Raw genomic sequence first — 13,772 nt, 5'->3', positions numbered from 1 at the left:
CAGTAGAGGTCATTTGACACGATGTGCATCAAATAAATCCAATTCCAATGCTGAGTAAGGTTAATCAAAGCAGCCGTTGCAGTGAATTCTGTGGAGGAAATGGTCACTATTCAACATTCAACATATTTGTGTATCGTGTCATTGTAAGAAATACCCAGCTCTACTTATAATAAGACGGCAGCCTCAGGTAAATTGGGTTTCAGATTGTCACGGGGGAAAGTATCAGTCTGTCAGTGTCTTAACTAAATTCTGGGACTATCTGTAGCCACGCTGTGTCCCTGAAAAAACAATAAAGTCAAATAAAATCAAAAAGGGTCTGATGGGAGACCTCCAGGGATGATTTGCTGAGAACAACATGGGTTTGAGATTAAAGATTACATCAGTAGACAAGGATTTCAGCAGAGTCCTCTCTCCCTGTGTGTGTGTGTGTGTGTGTGTGCGTGTGTGCGTGCGTGCGTGCGTGCGTGCGTGCGTGTTCCACCACCACCTCTGTTTACGCTCTGCTGGTGTGCAGGAGAGCGGAGCTAGTTTACATCACACAGGGGTTAGCCAGGGTTCACGCTGGAACACAGATGACACAAAAGCAAAGGAGGGTCCTCGGGCATGAGGTGTACCCCCACAATGGCACTCAAATTAAACCCTGCATTCTCCTGTGGCGTTGGACGACAGCTTTTGATGGTATCAACGTGCACTCATAAATTCTCCTGCCCGTGGCACTCTCTCTTCCTCTCTCTCTCTCTCTCTCTCCAAGTCATAAATATTGAGACAAAACCACAAAACCAATGGCAATATTTTACAATCTCTGGGTATGATCTGTCTCAGGCTGATCATAACCTCCTCTCTCTTGGCCTGTAATAGGAAAACACAGCAGGCAGACGGGGGGAGGGCGGCGCAGTCACGCTGGGTTTTCTGGGCTGCTGCAGTGAGAATGGAGTCGGCCTCTCACCCTTTGCCTCGGCTCTTGTCACTCCGTGTTCCCCCAGTCGAGCAGCAGAGGCCCGTGATCGTCCCCTCCGCTCTGCCTCCAACTGGAGATCCCACCCCCTTAACTACCCCCAAAATTTCATGGTTCCCAGGCCTTGTTCTCACAGCTGCCCGGTTTATTTTTGCTGGAGTGAGTCACAGAGGCCTGTTCAGACACAGAACTTTTCCCATGAGACTTCAGCAGGTCTGTTGTGTGTGTATGTGTGTGTGGCTGTTTGCCCAACTGAGTAGATCTAGCTAATCCGACTTTATGTCACTGTAGAAGGGTGATGATGAGGGCTTCGTGCACCTCACACCGCCACGTCGTTTGTCACCATCGCCTTTCTCCGCAAGCCATGTCTGGAGCACGACGCTGTGTTATTCCTCTGAAATAACATGTCCACGCTCACTTGTTTATAAATGTTTAAACTGGGATCTGACTACAGTTTATATTGATGCTCGACCAGAGTCTGAGGACATTTACTGTACATAATCCTCCTACATCTTTAGGACTTGTGCTGCGAGATAGAGATGTCTTTGAAGTTCCACAATAACACAATGCATCACCACTTATCCATCCAAACAGCAAGATTACATTTTAGAAACAAGTTTTTAAATAGACACAACTCGCTCAGGTTCATGACCGGCTCCAGTTTTGCTCATGAGCACGACTACAGCTTTGCCATTAATCCCTCGTTTATCTGCTCCGTGCTTTTGTTTGATTCCTACCCTCTCTCTCTGGGAAAGCTCTCAGCCAGTCATGTTTGGGTCTCGCTGTTGTAGAATGTGTGGTAACTTTTAACAAGGCCAGTTAAAAAACCCATACAGGAAGTGGATGGGATGTCTGTGGCGGTGAACATGCTTCACTGTTCGGCCTTTTCGGGGGGTTGGGGAAATAAGAAGTTCTTTGTTTTATCTGAAGTCTGGCAGGTTTTTTACAATTTGGTTGATGCTGATGATGATGATGCAGCGTTGTTTGGCTCCGAACAGTGAAAGTTCAACTCTGACCTTTTTGTGTCTCCTGCACTCTCACAGTCCTCCAGCTCTGTCTGCAGCAGAGGAGAACCCGGGAGCAGCTTGTGGAGCAAGGCATCATGCCGCGTGAGTTTTCACATCACACATTAACACAACACTTACCTTTAATACTCTTTGGGAAAAAAAATAAAAAATAGGTTAGTTGATTGACAGGGTACAAATCAGGGCAAACCAATATATCCTGAGTCCACAGGATCTTTCTTTCTTTCTCATAATAGTATTCTTACTTAAAAAATGTTGTTTTCATTTGACATCAGGGCCTCAGGTAGAAGAAGACTTTATGAGTTATGCAGCCCGTTGCATATCCTCTGTGCCGTCGTCCACTACCCAATCACCCAAGGAGGTGTACAAGGATGCTAGAGGGAAGGATGCTTGGCAATTGGACTGATGAATTAAATTAAAAATTAAAACTCTGTCTTCCACACTTCCCTGGCATCACCACAACGCGACTCAACACTGTTGCTGTCTCTCGTTTGGCCATAAACATTTTGGCCTTGCCATACTTTCCGCTTTTTGTCTGAAGATAGTTGCACCGGTTCCTGATTTTCTATTTCACTCCAACTTGGAGCTTGCATAGGTGATATGTGTGGTCCCACTCAGTCACAAACCTTTATGGTGCACTCTCAAAGAGTCTGCAAAGACACAACATGCGCCATTGCAGACACTGGTGGCTGTTGACATTAACACCATCCAGACCTTAGTAGATCTCTTTTTTGTTCTGGTGTCAGGTTTATTTTACGTCCACCAAAAGCTGGATCGCTGTTCGTCCCGGATTGAAATTGAATGAAAGATAAAGCCGCCAAATCCAAGTACACCAGCACCAAACCTGAAAAGAACAGGTACTATTATGATACCGTTCACATTCATTCATGTGACAAAAGTGGAACAGATTCAGTCCCCTGTCCTACTTACCCTGGGTGAGCGTTGTGTTTCTGAGAACACCTAATAAAAGATGAGCTCAATCTCTGACAGAATCATGCTTATAGCTGGAGGGCAGAAAGAGAGAGAGAGTTGTTTCCTGCTCACTCTTGAGAAAGCTCCTGCTGTCAGGTTTTCAGCTCCTCTCTGGTCCCACGTCACCAGATGAGTCAGTAACTGAGCCTTCACTGCAGGTCAGTCTGTGGCCTGACCGGGCAGCGGCCTGCACAAATAACCTATTTTCCACTAAAGCACCATGCTACTCCCACACTGAGACAGGTATGTGCTAAGATTTAGGTGACAAAAAGGAATGTCTTTCTCTGCTCCTCTGACACGCTCTTCAGAATGTCCCCTCTGCAAATATGTTCTTAAAACAAACAGTGTCTCATCACAGTGACCGGTCAATGAGGCCGACCTCGTCGTGTCTAAAGCAGTGTGAGTTTGTTTTGAGAGATCAAAGAGTGGACTCTCTGTGTGGAACTGTCTCCTCTCTGCTTGAATCAGTTAAGCGGACACTTCCTGTTGGATTTCCACAAACCTCTGTTTATTATTAATGTTGCACTCATGCAGAACAAAGACATAACACATTAGAAATAAGTGGATTACACTGTAGTCAAGTCAGCGTGGAAAACAAAAGTCAGTTGAGTCAAATTGTATTCATGGAAACCAAGAGCTCAAATCAGAAATTTGCCTCAAGGGGTTGAACAATATTACGACACTCTGTCCTTGGAACCTTGATTCCGAAAAGGAAACACTCGCCCAAATATCGCAACAGGAAAATAAAAAATCACAAGAGAAGCAGGGGAGAAATGCGATAGATGTCGTTGCTTCCAATTTGAGAATTAAAAAACAGTCATCAGCTATTACAGTGCAACACACGTAATTAGTGTTTTCCATGGCTGCATACAATTGAGTCAAGAGATGATGTATAGATGATGTAAGAGAGAAAAGCAGAGGGCCAAGATTGGAGCCCAGGGGTACTCCTTTTTTTCGTATGAGAAAGTTGATTGTTAATGGTAGAAAAATTTGATAACACTGAAGTTGAGTCAGTGTGGAAAATAAAGTCAGTGGAGTCCAATTTTATTCATGGAGACCAAAAGCACAAAATCAGAAATTTGCCTCAAGGGGCTGAACAACCGTATTACGACACTCTCTGTCCTTAGACCCTTGAATCGGAAAAGGAAAAACTCCCCCAAATGACACAACAGGGAAAAACCACAAGAGACACAGAGATATGTAGTAGATGTTGTTTATACAAAATAAAAAGCAACAAAGTAGATTTAAAGTCCGGAGAATCAGCATGACAACATCTCAGACAATAACATTAATAAAACATGTGACGTGGGAGGACATTGACTATCCAGGAAATCTGAGCCACACGACCTTTTCTCCATTGTGAAGACCGGGGAGGAGGACAGACTGCACAAACATGCACGAGGCAACACCAAGCACATTATTCACAGGTCAAGCTGAAGGAAACAAACACACAGAGGGAGAGGCAGACATGGACGGAGGCCGCAGGACTTCTGGAGGATGAAGGTCCAGATCCCAAACATCTGGAACAAGGCCACAACAGCCTGAAGAGAGAGAGGGAGAGAAGTCCCAGGATGGCATGTGGTCCAGCCTGAGTGAAAACAGAGCACAGGGAGGAGAAAGGAGGGGGAAAAGGGGAAAGAAATAGGAAGGGGGGAGATAGGCACTAAGCCTGGACGTTCATGTGCGCAAGGAAAAAAAAAACAAATTCAGGGTTATAGAGACGCATCGCTTATCAGAAAGTTTACAGAAAATCTTGTCGCAAGCTGAACCATGTTAAGAATTTTTTCCTAATATAACGTGGCAGGAGTGAAAACAAAACTTTACAATTATCCAGTCTGGATGACAAAGGCATAAATAAGAGTCTTGGCATCTGTCATAGACAGAAAAAACATTACTGCAGCTGCATGACAGTCAACAGACGTGAGGATCAAGCGTCGCACCAAGATATTTGTAGGAGGTTGATGCCAATGTCAGTGTCTGACCAACAAATGAGTTTTGTCTCTCTTTGACGTTCGACTTTGTCTGCCAGCGATTTGCGGCAACAGCAAGGCAAGGACGCCGCATTGGCCAACTACAGAATCTCCAAATGGGTTTATTCCTCTGGCGCTCTAGAGGCACACTTCGCAATAACGATGGAGAAGTGCCATCAAGCAGCTTTTATATACATCTAACATGGCCACTGAGGAGCAGCTGTCTTTTGATTCGGCTGTTGCTTCCATTGAGCTTCCGGGCAAAGCCTGTCATTAAGACACCATTACTGTACTAGATAGCCATCACTCCCGGAAAACTACAGCTATTAAGATAGTTTTCATGTTTTCCATTCCTCTGCATACGTCATCTGGATTTGTAAGTCTATCCAATTGTGTACAGAGGCATTTTGATCTACGTCTGTTGGTCGCAACCTTTCCAGACTCATACTTAATCTCAAATGAGATTTAGATGCAGTCTGGTGTTAGCCAGGCCTAATTATCAGTGTAACAGAGGAAATCAAGCCATGGCTGCGTATAATTTGGCCAATAAGTAACAAAAGAAAAGCAGAGGGTCAAGATCGGAGCCCAGGGGTACTCCATTTTTTGGACCAGACAAAATTAATTGATTCATTTTCTACCGCTTTATCTGCCATATGAGGGTCGCGGGGAGCTGGAGCCAATCCCAGCTGACAGGTCACCAGTCCATCATCTACGGTCAATTTAAAATGTACAGTTAACCTAATCTGCATGTTTTTGGACTGTGGAAGGAAGCTGGAGTACTCGAGCCCACATATGTAGAACATGCAAAATCTATATGGAGAGGGCCCTCGTTTGAACGACATCAATGCTAGCCACTGGACCACCATGTGAAGCCCAGAAAATATTGATCTTGACTATTATTCAGGGAAACATTATCCAAGCCAAGTTGGTTTTCTGGTCTGCAACAGAGTGCACTGTGATTAGATTTACGAGAGTGTCAGGCACATTGAAAACAAATATTACATAAGACACTGCTTTTTCTCTAGGACAAGGCCAGAGACTGGTCAATAATGATAATTGTGAGGTGTCGTACTTTGTTTGTAATCATCTCCGATTATTAGGTGCTTAATCGTGCCTCAAAAGTTTGTAAATTGGACATACTGACAGTTCAGTATATCCCATTTGTGTTGATTTGTGTCAGATGTGTGTATAAATTTCAAGAGGGTATCAGATCTCTGTACTCATAACTGCACAACCGGAAGAAGTGAAATGGAGAAATAATTTATTTTAAAATGGAACGGACAGTTTGCTTGCTTATGTATGTGTAAATATTTATGTGTGTCAATTATCCACTTTGTCACAGCTCTGAAAACACCTGCTGCCTTTCATGAGCAGATTCGCAGCCTGGAGAGAGCCAAGGTAAGACACCAACTCGTGCCACCAGCGCTGCAGCTGATGGTGATATAATCATCTCAAATTATGTCTCCAAATTATCGTTTTCTGAACAGACTGGGAACTTCTTAAAGCACAAACTGTGCAGCAGGCCTGACCGATCTGACCTGGTCCGTATGCACATCCTACAAGGTACTCATCCTCCTGTGTGTTCTGACTAGTTAGTAGATAAGAGACATGAAAGATGGTTATTCAGTCGTCTGAAACTCGCTAAAAGTTATACCCTGATAAAAGTCTCTGTGAGGTCTGGGGGAAGCTGCAGTGACTCACGCTGACAACGCCGTTAAGAGGCTCACTAGATCATAACTAACGATCCTCTTTGTCTTCTATCAGAGACGAAGGCTGAGGCCTCCCTGCACGCCACCCAGATGAAGCTAAAGCGGGCCAGACTGACTGACGATCTCAACGAGAAGATCGCCCAGCGACCTGGACCCATGGTGCTAGTGGAGAAGAAAATCCTGCCTGCTGTGGACTCTGCAGCTGAAGAGGCCACCGATGGTAGATATTATTTAATCCTCACCAACAATGACAATGCAGTGACACCTCCAAACACTCACTACATCCATCATGTGATATTTTTAGGGGTGTTTTGTATCCTCCAGTGAGACAGATATATGAATCTATCATTATACTTTTGTCTTGTAGAGCACTAATTATTGTAGAATCACGAAATCATACATTGTGGTTCATTCATTATGTACCATTTATCATCTTTACTACAAAAAAGAAAAGGCTGGTTCACTTCACTGGAGACAAACTGGCAGGAAACAAAGGGAGTGGAGATAATGAGACACAGGTGTCACAAATTATGAACAGGTGTGAGTAATCACGGGAAACATCCGAGACGTTTGCTATCACTGGAAAAAACTGCGCTGCGATTTCAGTGCTCACCCTTTCACCCTTTTGAAAAATCAGTCATTATTTCTGCCTGTGTGTCATACTGACTGTTCAGTTCCTCACTGTATTTGTCTAAATGGTTTTTTATTGTCTTAGTTCTGGATGCCAATGCCATTCAGTTGGTTTCTCACCACACTGCCCCACATTACAATATGTGAAAAGCATTTGACCGCTTAACTCTGTGCAGAAGGGAGGGTGAAGCTTTCTGACTGCAGTTGTTTCCTTTACAGTTTTTCAGCAAAATTAAAGCAATATTTCTAAAATTCCAACAAAGCACAATTGTTATTTACTTGTTTCCATTGAAGGGTGTTTTGCATTAGAGCTGTAATTCTCGTAAATTTACCTTGACCTTAAATGCTACTAACTCACTGAAGTGAACTCAGAATATGAGAAATAGAATCAGAAGCAGCTTATTGGCTAAATATGTGCGCACAATCAAGGACGGTGACCCCTGTTTGCCATTACTCTATGTATTTATTCACATTAATAAAGAGATTGAGCAAAACAAAACGTTATCAATGAAAGAGCAGTTAAATAATCACTCTGATGAAAAACCTGTTGACCTGTTTTCCATTAGCCTCAGCTGTGTCCTCTGTAGTGCTAATAAGCAAGTTTTGAATGCTAACATGCTAAATGGTGAACTTGGTAAACGGTGTACCTGCTTTTTAAGCATTTTAGCATCGTCACTGTGAACATGTTAGCATGCTAATTTTAGCCTAGAAGCACTTTCCAGACCTGTTAGCAAGCTATCATAGATATTGTTTTTGTTATTGTTTTGTGGATCCGTTACTGGACATTCATGTTTTCCACTTTGAAATCATAAAAGATAAATATAGAATAATAATATTCCACCACTGTGTCTGAAGTTGGGGACACTCTACACAACTTTCACAGTCGTTAGCGATTTTGAAAAGACTTTTTTAGTAGACTTGGTTAGTACACACTAACCGACTGTTTCTGTAGATTTTTTTATGACAATTGAAAGACAGGGGATCACACATTTAACAACTGATGAGGGACCACAGACGACATGGTTTGTAAAACCAACTGAACGCAAACATCTCATCTTCTGATGCTATTTCCTGTGTCCAAACTACCCGATTACACACTGCCCGATTGCATCCTGAGTCGGCTCAAAAAGGTCTGATGGTGACTGAGGTTGGGGCGGGTCAGATTTCTGTGCAGAATGTCCCCAACTAGTGCTGACTGGTGCAGACTCTGTAAATCGAGGATGAAATTGGGCAAAAAATTCTTGTAGTGTGTCCCCAGCTTTAACTTTAACTTCTCCCCTTTAACTTTTCAACTTTGAGAAATGCCTTTTCTCTGTTTAGATTTTTTGTTTCTTTGAATAGAAAATGAGCTGCGCTTGTTTTTATTTGATGTCGACCTCATAGGTGATAAGGCGAACCACTCTAAGGCAGCAGATGTTTACAGCTTTGATGAAGACAGCGCTGATGCCTTATCACCAGAGCAGCCTTTCAGCCAGGAAACTCCCGGCTCCACCTCGGCCTCGCTTATAGAGTCCACTTCATTCTCCTCTCAGTTAAATTCTCCCACACAGGTAAAGCAATACCACAAACTGTGCGAACTGTCTTGAAATTAGAGGAAAGTTATCATATTAGGGATTTTTAGACTTTATTGCAAACTATATATGATGCTATTGTTTCAGGTTTTCAAAAACAAAGTGTTTCAAAACCAGACACTGGATCAGGACCTGCTGCAGATGGCTCTAGGGAGGTTTTTTTTTTTTTAGGTTGCCAAATACATTTTTGCAGCTATTTTCCCAGCCTTTTACTTAAGATTTATGAAATAACACATTCATAAAAACTTGTGATTTGCGTAACAAACATGTATTTCTTGGAAGGTGTCTGGTTTACCTATTCAAAATAACATTTGGTGTTACAAAATCAGCAGTAAAATAGTCAGAAGTATTATATTTTTGCACAAATTTTGTGTCTCTTGTCAAGATTTATATTGTGAATTTAGGTTTTTTTTTTAAACTGAAAAAAGAAGAAACACTTTTTTTGTTTTTCTGCATATGCACACAATTAACTAACTATTATGTTTGACTTTTAATTATCTAATTAATCTGGTTTTTAGTCCTAATTAGTTGCTTCTCTTGGGACTAATGATTAACAAGTGAAGCAACTTTTTTTTTCCTCTTGTTTTTCTTAGCACTCCTCGTCACCTAACTCACAGCTCTCATCAGATTTGGTCAATCCCATCTCTGCCAGTGAACCACAAAGCAACGTGCAAGCATCTACACCTCTGTCAGTCACCACTGTCGCTCCCATTGTCACGCCAGGGCCAGTTCTCGTGAAGGTGAGCTAAGTTTCCTTAAAATTAAAATAGCAGGCTTTGTTTTTCTTTCTTTTTTTAAAGATGAGTTAGTTTAGTTTATAACCTCAGCTCTCTGTTTTTCTGATTTATTGACTGTGTGTTTTTTTCCCTTGTTTCCTTTGGAAATGTGATGACTGATACGGTGTCAGAAGACACGGGGTCTGTGTTTTATCATTCTGAAAGTCACATCAGTTCAGGGGTGAAGTGAAATTCAGCACTTGGCCAAGTCAAACATGCACAACAGGTTTTAAAGGTCCTTGTTTTTTTGTTGTTGTTGTTGTTTTTTTTTAAATCAGTGCTAGCCACAGTTTGTCTTCAATTAGGGTGCAGTGACTTGCTGGCCCTCCTCGCTCAGGCTGTGCAGAGCCTCGGCCAAAAATCTAAAGTGCAAGGGTGAAGCAATAACTTGTACATTACTCTTAATCCAGTTATCCTTTGAGCATAAGATGAACTCTCTCTCCCTCGGAATACGATCGGGGAATTAATTTGACAAATTGGTGGGTGTGTGCTTTGCTCAACTCAACTCTGGAGTTTCTGGTTTCACGGTTATAACCTGTTGCTTTTATGCCAAGCCATTTTCATGTGCATCCTGTAATTACAGGTGGTAAAACAATAAGAGTCACATTTCCACTACCCGTTTCCCCATCCTGCACAACTCAACGGGTGTCAAACAATGTTCCTGCTCAGGGCTTAAAAAAATAATAATAAATAAAGAAATAAAATGTTGGCACAGGCTAATACTAACTGTAATCTTTGATAAACTGGATCAGCTCTCAGGTTTTACATGTCCCCTTTGTTTTGTTTTGTTTTGCAGCAGAGCCTGCCCAAGCTTCCTGGCGACAAAGGCCGCAGCAAAAAGAGCAAAGAGCCCAAGCCTTGGGTGAAAAAGCTGAAGTACCATCAGTACATACCACCGGACCAGAAGCAGGAGCTCAACGAGATGCCGATGGACTCTGCGTATGCTCGCCTCCTGCAGCAGCAGCAGCAGTTCCTGCAGCTCCAGATCTTAAGCCAGCAGCAGCAGCAGTACAACTACCTGTCTGTGCTGCCCGCCACAGTAAAGTATGGCTTCGTTCCGCAGCACACACGTGCGCAGACTTATAAGCTTGACTTCATTGCCGTTGACTGATTGATTCATCACAAATGTTGCCTCCTTCTAGAGTTCACTTTTTATTTGAATTTTCATTTCCTACAAACAACAAATCAAACACGAGCACCTGCCTCCAGATGACGTGAAGCTCGTGGCCTCATCTGTTTCACCGCAGCTGCTGTTTGTCTCTAATACTTGACATTTCCTGCCCCGCGATTTCCTACACATAAGCAATTAATTGTGAAAAATGAGTACAAGTTCACATTCTGTACTCCTGTTCTCTTCCGTCTTATTACAACAGGCCAGCAACTGAGGTACAAACCAGCTGTTCCAGTGGAAACGTCGCATCTGCCCCCGTCCCGCCGCGCCACTCTCACACCAGCCGCAAGCAGCGTCATTTACCCGGCAATCTGGATGAGATGAAGGTGACAGATTGCTGCCTGCACACAGTCTGACTATAAACTTGAGCCCAAAGCAAAGACATTTTATGATAATGTGTTGTTTACAGGTCGCTGAGCTGAAAATGGAACTGAAGCGCAGGTCTCTGCCTGTCTCTGGCACTAAGACAGATCTGATCGAGAGGCTCAAGTTGTATCAGGAGACATCTAACATTCAGAATGCTGCTGCTGCCATGGAAACGGTGGCCTCACAGCCTGAACACACAAAGTTAACTCCACCTGTGTCCCCCATATCTTCCAAGGTGTCCAGTCTGGGCATAGAGGACAGTAGTATGGCAGACAGTCCAGCAAAATCCTCAGATGCTCAGTCAAGAACTTGCTCAGCTCCCTGCATGAGAGCTCCACAGGAGGAGTTACCCACGCATGGGAAGCACTCAGTCAAGGACTCTGAAAAGGACAAACGTCTGTACGAGAAGGAGCGTCAGATTGAAGAGCTGATGAGGAAGCTGGAGCAGGAGCAGAGGCTGGTGGAGGAACTGAAGATGCAGCTGGAGGTGGAGAAGAGGAGTCAGCACGGAGATTCTCCACCTCAGCTCTGTCCTCTCACTCCAGTCCGGGTCAAAGAGGAAAACGGTTCTCCCGTAAACTGCTCCGCGTCCTGCAGCTCTCCTGGCCTGCCGGTGGCGGTGAAGCAGGAGGAGGCTGCAGCTCAGTGCCACTTCGCTCCTCCAAACCAATTCATCATCAGCCATCAGACCATCAAGCAGCCTGAAACCCTGCAGTCCGTCCAGGCCGAAGCACAGATCCTCCTGCCTGCTTCCCTCCCCAGCTCAGCAGTCGCTCTCCAGATCCCTGCCAACTGCATCAAATTACACACTACTGTTAGCAGCCCGGCCCCAGGCATCATCCAGGCCTCTGGACAGGTGCCACTGAAAACAGAGGCCTCAGCAGCTTTACAGCAGCAACGCAGCGCTCACACTCCGCCACTGACAAAGGTAAGAAAACACTCTAATGCTTGCACACACGGCCTTGCTCTGCCTCCTTATTAGTCTACGCTATCAGCTGTGGTTTCATGGTAGTTTTAAACATGTCTTCAAAATATACAAACCCCAACTTGTGCGTGATCGCCCGCATGTGAAATCACATGCCACTCCGAAATCACGAATGTGGTTTTCTTTGCAGTAAATTCTCATTAAGTCGCACATCATAGACGCTGCGCGGTGTTTTTGGTGGCACTGCTTCATGTGTATCACATATCATGTGTTTTTTTCCCCCTCCAACAATCTGTTGCACGCTACCATGGGTAATACATCTTCCTCGTTGCCATGATAATAACAGGCCTCGGCTGGGTGGTGAAATCACATAAAAAAAAATAAAAAAAAATGAAGGCCTGTGGAAACATGGGCGACTGGAGCAGGTTCTGAGTGACGGCTGACCGTAAGCGCCCTCGCCGCTCTCTGTTCGTCCTTCTGCTCTGAGCCCAACGTGCAGCCAGAATTAGCTACAGAAACCGCCGATTGACATTGCTCTCATGAGTTCCACTGCACCAGCTCTGCTTTTCACAAGCAGGGGGAGGAACGTGGTGATGGTTCGGCCGAAGGCGACCCAGCACAAGTCACTTATAAGGTGCAGTGTGTGAGAGTCAGTGAGGATTAGTGGCATCTTCCCTTTCCCAAGCATGTCAGGGAACTACGGTGGCCTTCACATACCAGACTCTCTTTTGTATTTATTGGTTTATGTGGACTACTGTACAAAAACAATCTCGGAGCGACATGGTCACCTCTGTCAAACAAGTACATAGAGAAAGCTTAAGCTAAAAACTAGAGGTCGACCAATATGGGTTTTTCTTTGGCCAATGCCGATTTTTGGTGGTTGGTATAATTGATGCTGAATTTTAAGCCCCATATATTTTTAGCTATCTCATGAAATAAAAAAAAATAATACAAAAGATTAAGATACAAGTGCCTCAAAAAACTCAAATAAAAGAAAGTAAACTTTCGGATGAAAAAATAAAGTGTTTGGACTCAACACTTGATCAAGTTTCTGAGAACAAAGATTGTAAATAAACTGCAAAGATAAATGTTAAATGGCTTGTGTTTCTTTTCATCTCCTTCTCCTGCAGTTTGTGCCCATTTGTCCATTCATACAGTGCATCTAAGTGCAGTACTTTTTCCATCACGCTTCTATCAAACCCATTCATACACTGTTGGCAACAGAAGTGTCTCATCTAAGGAGACACTGCCGTCTCCGAACTGGAGTCCGAGTTTGACCAAGAGCGTGTGGAGTTTAATTGTAGAGGCTAAGTGGAGAGTGAGAGTGAGAGTGAAAACTTGTTCATCTTTGTGTGTGTGCCCTGCGATGAACTCGGCGACCTGTGCAGGGTGTTCCCTTTCGCCTTTCGCCCTCTATCAGCTGGCATTGGCTCCAGTGTCCTATGACCCTGGTGTGGAGGACACTGTAAAACTGTGGAAAATAAGAGTAACTGACAGATGAGCCATTATCCTTGAACTGGCTGAGAAGTTTATCCTGTAAACCGCTGCCCACGGACGCCCCTTTTGTGTTTTCACTCAAACTTCACAGGCACTCACTGTTTCTGTTTCTGCTGCCTCTGTCTGCCTTGACATAAAACTAATCACTTCCTGTTTGCAGTGTGGGATTGTCGCCGAGCAACACACGGCCTAAACATGACTATAC

The 13,772-nt window shown here is 43.9% G+C and overlaps 1 protein-coding gene across 4 annotated transcripts in view; it reads left to right on the top strand.

Annotated features, from left to right (window-relative positions):
• Positions 1-13,772, top strand: part of mrtfbb (myocardin related transcription factor Bb) — a 45,463-nt gene that overhangs the window by 26,059 nt on the left and 5,632 nt on the right. For 3 of the 4 annotated variants that reach the window (XM_058652972.1, XM_058652974.1, XM_058652975.1), the window contains exons 2-10: positions 1,999-2,064; positions 6,265-6,320; positions 6,410-6,485; positions 6,687-6,851; positions 8,645-8,811; positions 9,426-9,572; positions 10,405-10,652; positions 10,982-11,105; positions 11,189-12,073. In XM_058652972.1, the coding sequence (XP_058508955.1) occupies positions 1,999-2,064; positions 6,265-6,320; positions 6,410-6,485; positions 6,687-6,851; positions 8,645-8,811; positions 9,426-9,572; positions 10,405-10,652; positions 10,982-11,105; positions 11,189-12,073 (1,934 nt within the window). The remainder of the gene's footprint in view (positions 1-1,998; positions 2,065-6,264; positions 6,321-6,409; positions 6,486-6,686; positions 6,852-8,644; positions 8,812-9,425; positions 9,573-10,404; positions 10,653-10,981; positions 11,106-11,188; positions 12,074-13,772) is intronic. The other variant, XM_058652973.1, reaches the window with a different exon arrangement.

Source organism: Solea solea, chromosome 16, assembly GCF_958295425.1.
Source record: "Solea solea chromosome 16, fSolSol10.1, whole genome shotgun sequence".
In the NCBI taxonomy this organism is placed as follows: Eukaryota; Metazoa; Chordata; class Actinopteri; order Pleuronectiformes; family Soleidae; genus Solea; species Solea solea.
The sequence above is the reverse complement of the archived record's forward strand: the minus strand, read 5'-3'. Positions and strand labels throughout refer to the sequence as shown.